The 10,578-nt window shown below is 37.8% G+C and overlaps 1 protein-coding gene across 1 annotated transcript; it reads left to right on the forward strand.

The window, feature by feature from the left end:
* Positions 1 to 935: 935 nt before the first annotated feature.
* LOC113667519 (calbindin) lies at positions 936 to 10,578 on the forward strand. Its single transcript, XM_027183351.2, has 11 exons — positions 936 to 1,399; positions 3,571 to 3,638; positions 4,213 to 4,305; positions 5,027 to 5,110; positions 5,612 to 5,668; positions 6,756 to 6,833; positions 7,331 to 7,386; positions 8,126 to 8,168; positions 8,274 to 8,324; positions 9,101 to 9,172; positions 9,744 to 10,578. Exons 1-11 carry the CDS (start codon positions 1,294 to 1,296, stop codon positions 9,858 to 9,860), a joined length of 825 nt encoding a protein of 274 aa, XP_027039152.2. The 5' UTR covers positions 936 to 1,293; the 3' UTR covers positions 9,861 to 10,578.

The raw sequence follows: 10,578 nt of genomic DNA on the forward strand, positions 1-10,578 counted from the left end.
CAATTGATTTAGGTAAGATCAAGAGAAAAATATTTATTATCTCTTGGTTAGATGGCTTTTCATCCTTTCACATACATACAAGATAATAGGCTGCGAATCAGTAATTTCAAACATGTCAAATCGGTGATTCTAATTTTCCTTTAGTTTTGTGACAATTTTGAAATATAGTGAAAGTTTTGTTTCATCTTGTCACGAGCGTAGGACAAAGAAAAAATTCTGAGTCCCCATGAGGAATCGAACCCCAGACCTCCGAATTCCGCGCTCCGGCGCTCCAGCACTGAGACACAGAGACTCTATGGTGAACGCATTACGAAGTTCATATGACAAGCGTTCTGCATCCTGCTAGGATCAGCAATATTGATAGCGTCATGTTTGTAAATAGAATAAAAAAGATGGTCAGCTTTGAGCTCTGTAAAGAAATAGTCAAAGATATTTTTGTTCTTGTCCCGAGCGTGGGACAGAGAAACATATTTCATTTTTTTAGACACTGTCAATATATGTGTATCTATTGGGGTTTTTTATATTGCTTTTACAATGGTTTTTCACCAGCCTTCAACCCTAGTTTATCAGAGATTTCTAGGAAAAAGTTTTAGTCCATCTATGCGGGGTTATAAACATGTTCGTTAGCAGAAATCATGCGATAAAATCAGATTATTATTATTATTATTATTATCATAATCCCATTATTATTATTATTATTATTATTATCAATAATATTCTCATTATTATCATGCACATGTTAAATTGCACCTGTTCGACGACTGATAAGCTCTGCTACATGCAGCTATTTTCGATAAAAACTTCGCATATAAAGGTTTGAAAGTTAAATTGATCAACGTGCGATTGTTAGTTCGTGGCTTTAATTGATTGGTTATATAGAGGTACTGATGGCTATTGACCAATGCGAAAAGGAAACTTTGTAGGAAAACTAATCTATATGTTAATGTAGAGGTACTTGTAGGCGCACAGGTGAGACGGAAAACGCTCAGAGAACTGTCGGCGGTATGTGCTGCTTGCATGAGTATAAATATTGCGGTCAAATGTTATAATGATCCAGCTCGCTTGATTATAAAACCAATTAAAACCGGAGGAAGAAGGAAAATAATGCAGCTTAATTATTCAAAATCGGAAGAAAGCTGAGCTTCTTTTTCGACGCCTGCGTTGATTGGAACAAAAAAATACAATTAAGCCAACTGTCATTTAAGAAAGAACGGTGCAGCTTAATTTATGCAACTTGGTTTTAAGACGCTAACGGCTGGTGTTTACCATTCATTTTAACCAATTTCTGGAAAGATGGCCGATCAAAGTTCTCCGGGGCCATTTGTGAAGAGTTTTCAAGGAAAGTCAGAGATCACTTCTGCTGATTTCCTGAAGATTTTCAAGAAATTTGATACAGACGGTGAGTTTTTTTGAAATATTGCCCATCAATTTGGAGAGCAAACAGTTGAAGGTTTAGCATGCGAGGCCGTCCAACAGTCGAATTTTTTCACGGCATAGATTTTCTTCCCACATTTCTCGCAAGAGTGCATTATTTTTGCTCTTTTCGTCGGTAAACCAGATTGCTTAGATGACGAACGGCGTGTGCTGTAAAATTGACGCGAAATTTATAGGCTTAAATCAGCTTTAATGACAACTCAAAGAAAAAGAAATTCTGTAGATTTGAGTAGAGGCGTGAACCGTATAAAGGCATAATGCAGATAGAAAATTAAACACAAAGGTTACTGATCATTGGTAGGAATATGCAAGTCCGATGAAAAAGGAAACAAATTTTAAGGTACATCCATTCAGTCTCTGCCCTGTAAAATAGATACTTTATTTTAATGCAAATGTGCTTCAGTATCTTTGTTTCTCGGGGACACTGTGCTGACAATCATTAGCATAACCTAGAGCACAACAGTTCACCTCACTTGAAGAGAATTTCTTTCTCGCCACTGGGCCAAGTGACAAAAAAATAATTACGCTTCTGAGCTTGAATTATTCATTTCGCTGCGGTTAATTTGTCGATTCCCTCATAATTCGAAAAAAATTTGGGACTTGAATAAAACAAATAAACGATAATCCTTTCGTTCAGGCTTCAGTCCCACTTTATCGCTTTGGCTTGAAAATGCATTGCGTTTTCTGTGCAGGCAGATAGTGGATATTGCTAAGGTTAGCCATGATTTTAAGAATTAAAGGTTGTAAATTTTTAATGAGTAACAAAGGATTAACTTTCATCCATGATTCTTCCATGTGGATTTTAGTCATACGATACCCTTAAAAAGTTCAGATTTGCTAATACTTGCGTCCTTTGTACATAATAACTTTCTTTTTTCATATCAGGAATTAATGCTAATGAAGTTTACTATGATTTCGTGTTTTCACCACCACACCCATAGACGCATAAATAATATATCGTGGCAAAACAGGAACATTTTTAATTTATCAGGTTGTGCCGAAGGAAAAGACATGAATTGCCTCATCAACATCCGAGATAAACATGAACCATACAAAAACCCTTTGACACGACTGTTAAAAACCAATTAAAATATCTTTAAACTAGCTTCAGAGCAGTTCAGTGCCGTTTTAATGATATAATATTTGCCAGATCTTTTGAAAGTGTAAAGTCGACTTCTGTTGTTTTTGGGGGAAAATTGAGTCCTAAGCTGAATACAAGTTTTCAGATTGAAGAATTATGATAAAACTACGTCTCATATTGTCGAGAATGAACTGTCACAAATCAATATAAAAGAAATTAAAGATAAGCCTGTGTGCAATTGTTTAAATTCACGCACGTTTGACATGCAGATTATCGATTAATGTGTTCAGAGCTATTTCTCTGTCTCGGAAAAAGCTGTCAAATGTAGAGTGTATTTGAATTAATCTAGAACATCACCTAGGAGATGCAGCAAAGGTAAAAAAAATACGAAATATTAACATACGAAGCCAGGTGAAAAAAAGATGTACCATATTTTTTCCGATAATAACGCCTTCAGTAGCGGAGAGCCGTATGACAAATAAAGATGTAAGCTTCAAAGTAATACAAGAACTATGATAATACCTCAATGAAAAAGAGTGACAAATAAAAACAAAATCCAATGAAGAGTCATAAAAGCTGTCATTCTCCTTATGCATGGAGGATCGAGTGTAAACACAACCAATTATGGTGTCAATTTGGCTTTTTTCGCAAACTAAAACAAAAGCTTTATATATGCTCGGACAGTACAAAATTATTTGTTAGAAGCGCGAATCTAGCGTTGGTGATCGCTTATTTATTCATTGAGGGAACATTTCAAAATATGTCACCCGTTATATGCGAAGTGTTTAATCAGCCATGTCACCAGTGCACTCGAGAATCGGAAGTTTCCAGAGAACTTACTTGTGCGATATATCGGAATAAGCTCTACCTGAATCACATGATCTCCTCTGTGTAATTAATAATTCATGAGCTACACCACGGTGTTAGGTCTACGTGTAATTAAAATAAACCTACTTCACAGCATTTTCCTCGCATTTAATTACTTGCTGCTTTCTGGAGCGATGTAAACTATGTATTATCATTTTTTTAATCTCTCCCTTTCGTTTACATCTTAGAAAATGGTTTTATCGATGCTGGTGAACTGGATGACTTCCTCGTTGCTCTGGCGAAGGAAAACAAAGGGGTACAACTTTCATTCTTTCATTTTCTAATATCATCATAAATTTTTGACCCAAATCTCGTTCGTTTTACCGGAAACGAAATCGTAAATGAGATATTATGTTTGATCCTCTGACTCATTCTTAAAAGATAGGTTTAGAGTGTCTCCAATAGGGGTTTAACGGACTTTCCCGGCCCACTACTCTGAAAGCCGTATAAAGTTTACAGAAGTAGATAGATATTTTTACTAAAATAACACTTTGCGGCTAAAAAACTGAATTGCGTGTATAAATTGTGTGTGGATCTTCGTATTCTGCAGCGACACTATCCCAAGTTAAATCCTTGATGATTTTCCTTCCACATCAAGCGTTACTATATCAATACTTTGTGCCAGTCATAACATCTGTCTCAATCAATAGTTTTGCTTGAATAATGTCTGACTGTATTTCTAAGTTTTGTCGAGGAAAAAACAAAGACGAAAACACGACAAACAGATGGCGAGAAAATAAGACCAAAACGTCAATCTGAAAGATCACGCTTTTTCACAATTTCCTCTAGTCCTTTAATAGATAATAACCAAGTTTTTTTCATTGATACAGGGCAATCCAGACGCGAATGAAATTGCACAGATGAAGAAGACAATTCTCGAGAAATACGATGATAATTTTGATGGCAAACTTGATCTGGAAGAAGTAAGTTCACTATCTCTTTGCTTTGGCCGACTTCCACGAGGTGGAATATTTCAAATGCACGACAATGTACTGTTCAACGACAGATAGACTCATTTGAATTCTCAGTAGCTTCGTCCTTCATGAGGACTTGTCTGAAAAAAAGAAAATGAAAGGTCATGTGGACGAAGGTGCACTCCCACACACCCCTCCCCCCCCCCCTCTAGTTGTTATTCGGGTCCAACCCTACATTGTGCCTAATAACACTGGATATTAAAAGGCAGTCTGTAATTGCGTGTGCCTATTGTATTATAGTTGTAGAGTATGACAGTAAAAAAGCAATGTGGTGTAAAATGCTGAGGGGTTAATGAAAAGCTCTTGTCGATGCCAAATTGTGAGAAGAGGAGGACTTGATTAGAGTAGAGTTTATTCAATGGTTTATTGAAAGGCCGGGGACAGGGCAGGAAATATAGAACAGGCATATGCATTAAATGTGCATCAAATGTATTTTGTACAAACCCAGTGTCGGAGCTGAACCAGATTTCACAAGTCGACACGATAGTCTGCCATTTTAAAAACCGTGAATGGTTTTGGGGGAAGGTTTACAGGAATATAGTGTTCACGGCCTTCGAAGAAGGAAGGCTTAGTGAGTAAAAAAAATCGACCTCTTTGTAAATTGAAAGCTTTAATCAGTAGAGTAGTCCAGACGTACTTGAAATTTTTTTCTTATGTATTTTCTTAACAGCTAGCTAATATCCTGCCCACCGAGGAAAATTTCTTGGCCAAGTTCCAACACGCGAACACCTTAACTACTGTTGACTTTTTCAAGGTTTGAAAATTACCTTTGTAACTCCATTTTAGGCAGTTGATAGAAATCCAGCCAGCATCAAAATAATTTGTACATACCCTTATTTCCAGGTCTGAAAAACAAATGAAAAAAGTTGTTTTTAAACTACAGTTTATTTATTGTTTGAATTCGCATTTTACTCAGAGAATCTTGTTGAATCAAATGAGTTCTGTTAAGTTTCAAGTTAACAGTTCCCTTCCTTGTAAAAGAATTCACCTTTCTTTATTTGTTTAACCCTGTACACGCTAACACCAATATCTAAGTTCTCTAAAGAGAGCCTTTTGATATTGTGATCATTTCCCTCATTCTCATAAAATTGATATTTGATTTAGAGCTGATACCCTTGGGAGAAATTAGATGCTTATCACTCTTGGGGTTTAAAGGATTAAGGTTTGCGAGAGGGACGCAGCATCTTAATTTACAGCGAAAGTTCTATTTATTATATCAAAGGATCATTCTAATCATTGCTGACCATTTTTTAAGGTGTGGAACCATTATGATCAGGATCACTCAGGATTCATCGAGAGTGACGAGTTGGAGGTACGGATTCTTAAAATTAATCTTTAGGCGAATGAAAATTACAGGAGAAAATGGTTATAAGGAGTAGGCAATTATTTCTCGACGAGTGGTTTGAACAAAAATTTTATGAATTCATGAAACCTATTAGTTGTGAGCTGTCAAAATATTCCTACCCCTCTGGTGCGACATGCACGTTTTGAGTTTTTTTTTTTTTTCACCCCTACCGACAATAATCACCAAAAGAGGCCTAAACCATGTTTCTCCCAGTGTACCACTTATGTCGGACTTCGTTGAAAAACACGTTTCTCGCGCCGCTCCACCCACGCGCTGCTCGTAATCAGCAGGTTGTAACAAGACGCTACTGAACCATATATGGTCTTATCTCATAACCATTATTATAATAAAGTTCGGATATAACGCGCGCTGTCACTGGTTGAAAGAGCGCTGTCGTTCATTCGTTAAACTCGCCTTGAGCAGTTTGTTTACTATTTGTCATGTGAAAACACTTACGTGTTTTTGTAAGCCACAATACGGCCGGATTTCACTGAACATTTCACCTCCACATTCTGTATTAAAGACTAAAAAACTTCAGACAAAAGTGTTAGATTCGACCTGCCAAACTATTTAAGTTTGTAAACAATTGCAGAATGTGAACTTCGATGGTTTTTGAACTTTGATGGTTTGACATTTTTGACAGCTTTAGTCTTGTACAGCCAATCAGATTATTTGAACTATTACAACAACGATTCTGATTGGATTATTGTATGATGCTGTTGTTCGCTTTGGAATTAAAACTTATTTTAAAAATTGAAAGTAATGCGCGGGGAATTTCACGGATTTAAAACGAATAGAGAAGCCTTGGCTGTGCTCTGTTCTGTTGTAAAGCACTTATGAAGCGGTTAGAGCACTCAAGAAGTGGGGAGAAACACTCGACTACGTCTTGTGTTTCTCCTTACACTTCTTTCGTGCTCGAACCGCTTCCTGCGTGCTTTACAACAGAACAGAGAACAGTCGAGACTTCTCTATTTGTTGAATCAGTGATTGGAATCGGCGAAGTTCAAAAGAGAAGCGTATTCACTCAAACTTTTGGCTTCATGTTCTTCGTTAGGGATTCTTAACAGATCTACTTGGCAGAGATGGACAATCACTGAATCCTCAAAGAATCACTGATTATCAAAAGGCCATGGTAATGCAATAAACATAAATGATAACTCTAAGATTTTAGGCTTTCTTGAGACCAACCACTGGAGCCCATTTCCCATGTGCATGGGCTCCTGACCACCATGACTTTATTGATTATGGCTATATTAACATTACTCAAAGGACTTCATTTCAGTGTGTAATAGATTATTATGTTGGTTGCTATCAGGGTTGATTTCCTCTCATTCATTTCGTGATGGAATGATGAGTGCGGGCTAATTTCATAAACGGTGATTGATCGACGTTTGACCGCTGTGTTCTGGTAATCGAGTTTTGCACTCTCTTTGAATATGGGCAGTCCCTTCTTTGTACTATCAAAGTCACCCTGCCAAATTTACGCCGCATTGGAAACCAATGGAATTTTTCGTTTGTGCGGTTCACGTGATAAAGCTATTTAAATATCACAACGATGCTTTATTTTGAAAATAGTGATTTATTGGCTGAATGTCGCAACGTTTATGATTTATGACATTTTTGTTGTAGTTGGATTTGTTTGACAAAAATAAAGACGGAAAGCTGTCGTTACCGGAAATGTCAAAGTGAGTCAATATGTAACTTAACAGTACCTACTGGCTGGTATCAGTAAAATGGACCCTAAATATTAATTGTTGAGAAATTTTATGGGAAAACTACGGTTTTTCACTTCATACAGTATCCGTCCTACTTGTATTCCCTTTCTCTTCCCCCCCCCCTCCCCCTTCCTCCCCTTCCCGCCTTGTATCGGAGGTCGGGAAGCTTTGAACACCCCTAAGGAAGCCGTTTCAAACGCATGATGCAGATACTCAGGCGGGTAGCTTTTAATATGGGTTAGTCAGCATGTATTCGAACAACGTTTGGTCAGGACCACAAGTATCAAAGTCAATAAAGTTAAAGTTAACACGGCAGCAATTCACCTTGGTGATAAAGTCCTACCGTTTGTCTCACCATGTGGTTATTTCGAATGTAGATGGAGAAATTCTCACTGCTGCTCTTCACCAATGATTGGGCATTCTCATGATTTATAAAATCATACGTAAAAATGCCACTCTTAGAAGTGATGATGTAACTTCTCCTCGTTAATACATGTACAATCCAGCACACAGGTAATGAGAATACTCAAAGTTATCGAGTAGAAGTTGTTATCTTGATCTAAAACCAAATTCTCGAAACTAATTTACAAAAACTGTACCGCAACTACGGGGGAGAGTGAACAATCGTATCTTAGGACTTAAAGGGCTAAATAGCCTAATGCAAGTTTTATTTTATGATATACAATTTTTTTTTTTAATTTTATTGCAGGATACTTCCTGTTGAAGTCAACTTTCTGCTGAAGTTTGGCCGGGTAATAACTTACAATACTTTCATAAATGAAGTTAGATTTGATATGATTGATTATTCAATGTAACTGTATCGGTTTAATTTGTGGTTTTGCGTGGATTTTTCTCAGGATGACATGACTGAAGCAAAGTTTAACGAGATATGGTCCAAGTATGATCAGGTAAGAACCAAAAAATGGTCCACAATGCTGACATAACATGCATCATGTTTAAAGGGAAAGTTTGCACGTGTGAGTGTGCATGCTGGGTGTTTCGCAAATTATCGAGGGCTCCACTGAAAACCATCCTGGTGAGTTAGCTTTCCTCATTAGATATTATTGTTCTTGTTATAATTAAATCGAAGCCGTGAAGCCGAAAGAGAGAATGGTAAGCAGATAGAACAACGCTTATGTAATAGTTCATGTCAATTTATGGCGGGGCAGTTTGGAAGACCAAAGTACCATGCTCGTGATGCCACATTGAAAACTTGAGGAGTAACTATTTTTGTTCCTTGAGTTGTGTTCCTATGGTGCGCCTCGTCCTTAGCGAGGCTCCAGTCCTCCGCCGGTTCATTCCCGCTCTTTGGAACTGCGAAAGAGATTTATGGGAACGATTCATAATAGGACGCAACGAAGGGGTGACGGGAAGGCAGCCAACACTCTTCGCGCGTATGTGTTAAATAGTGCTAAAAGAAGACTCGGGGCGAGTCAGACGAGGCGAAGAGGTTTTGCCTTTCCCGAAGAGAAAGGGCTAAAAAATATCATGTCAAAGGTGATTTGGTTATAGGTAGAAAATTCTTAGTTATTTTATCAGAAGGTATCCAGAAGTCTCGTACTCAGACGGTTAAGTGGTTGTACATTTAAGTTACAATTACACGGTAAGATCTGAGTAGGAGATTACGTATCCAATAATGTACAATCTGTCAGTCGATTAATCATAGTTCTTATATTTTTTGTAGGATGGCAACGGCTTCATCGCTGACGAGGAGTTGGAGGCTCTCCTTTATGACATTCTCGATAAGGACCAGAAGGCAATGAGTTTTCTTCTAAAATCGTTCTTAGTTATTCTCTATCTCTAAACTTTTGTAACGTGTATGAGTGAATGGTGCATGAATATAAAAGATCTAAAAGTATTTGACGTCAACGTTTCCAGACAGCTACGATTATGCTGTTCAAATTTAGGAGACAAAGTTTGAGTTCAGACGGCGGAATTCTGACGTTAAAAGCACACTTTGACAAATGAGTGACAAACAGCTGGTAAAAAGGCAAATAGACATGTAGGTAGCCATTAAAAAAACGGGTTTTCAAAAAGTTCTACCCACCAACACGTAAGCTTGCAGTCCTTATTATGAGAGTTTCAGCACGAGCGATTCTTCGTCTACAGGAAAGTAGGAGGCCTTTTTATGAGCAACACAAGCCTGCGAGAGGTCTTCAAGGGGTCTAGTCCTCAACATTTTTGTCAGAACCCCGACAAACCTCTCCCCGACGCGCCTCAAATTTTCCCACGTGAGGAGGAAAGCTCCTCCTCATCATTAAAGAGAATCAGAGACAGAGAGGGAAAGTTTTGGTACTGTTATTGTTATTGTTTTTGTTTTTTCGCAGGACATGGAGGACCCAGGTTGTCTCAAAGGTTACAAGAACAGCATAATGGACAGTTTTGACCAGAACAAAGATGGAAAACTCGGAAAGGACGAGCTAAAAATGATGTTATTGGCATGAGCAGTTAGTGATCTATGAAAAAAATTTCGATTCCAATTCAAGTCGAGTAAATGTGATAGGTAGTATTTTTTCTTCTCAGCCAGCAATATTTATGGCTCAGTTCTGAAATTGTTTTTGTCTTTTTTAGCATGACGAATTTGCTTCCTCCTAACCTGAATTAGTTATGAATTTGTTCTTATTACAAAAGGTCATTCCCAGGAGAGTGACAAGAGACTGTTTACTCAGTGTTCCTGGTAAGAAAACTACGCGCCGATCAATTCGAAGCTTTAACATCCCCCTGGGCAACCCATAGGCATTTTGACCGTCGTCCTTGTCCAGGGTCCGGGGATGGTGAATTTGAACCTTGCCTGGGTGGAGTGGGAAATTTGAACGAGAAGTGTGAAGTCTTTCTAGTGGAATACACGTATTTTATCTTTTAATATGGAGGTTTCAAAGGTAAAAAGTTAACTTTTGAGAACAGATGGCGCATGGCAAAAACACCACAAGAAAGCCACGGTCGCTGATCTTGCCTTTTACAAAACGTTGACCATCGAATTCGGTCCCTAGGTAGGCATCTTCGGGAGGGTTGTCCGGGGGGAAATGCTAAAGCTTCGAATATATTATGCACGAGGTATAGTTATAACAATTTAACATTAATATCTAAATGCAATTATTTGGCCTCTGTAGGCCATACAGCACTCTTTGTAACGCCAAAGAAATAATAAATCATAATAATTCA

This window comes from Pocillopora damicornis, chromosome 3 (assembly GCF_964200805.1).
Source record: "Pocillopora damicornis chromosome 3, jaPocDami1.2, whole genome shotgun sequence".
Lineage (NCBI taxonomy): Eukaryota > Metazoa > Cnidaria > Anthozoa > Scleractinia > Pocilloporidae > Pocillopora > Pocillopora damicornis.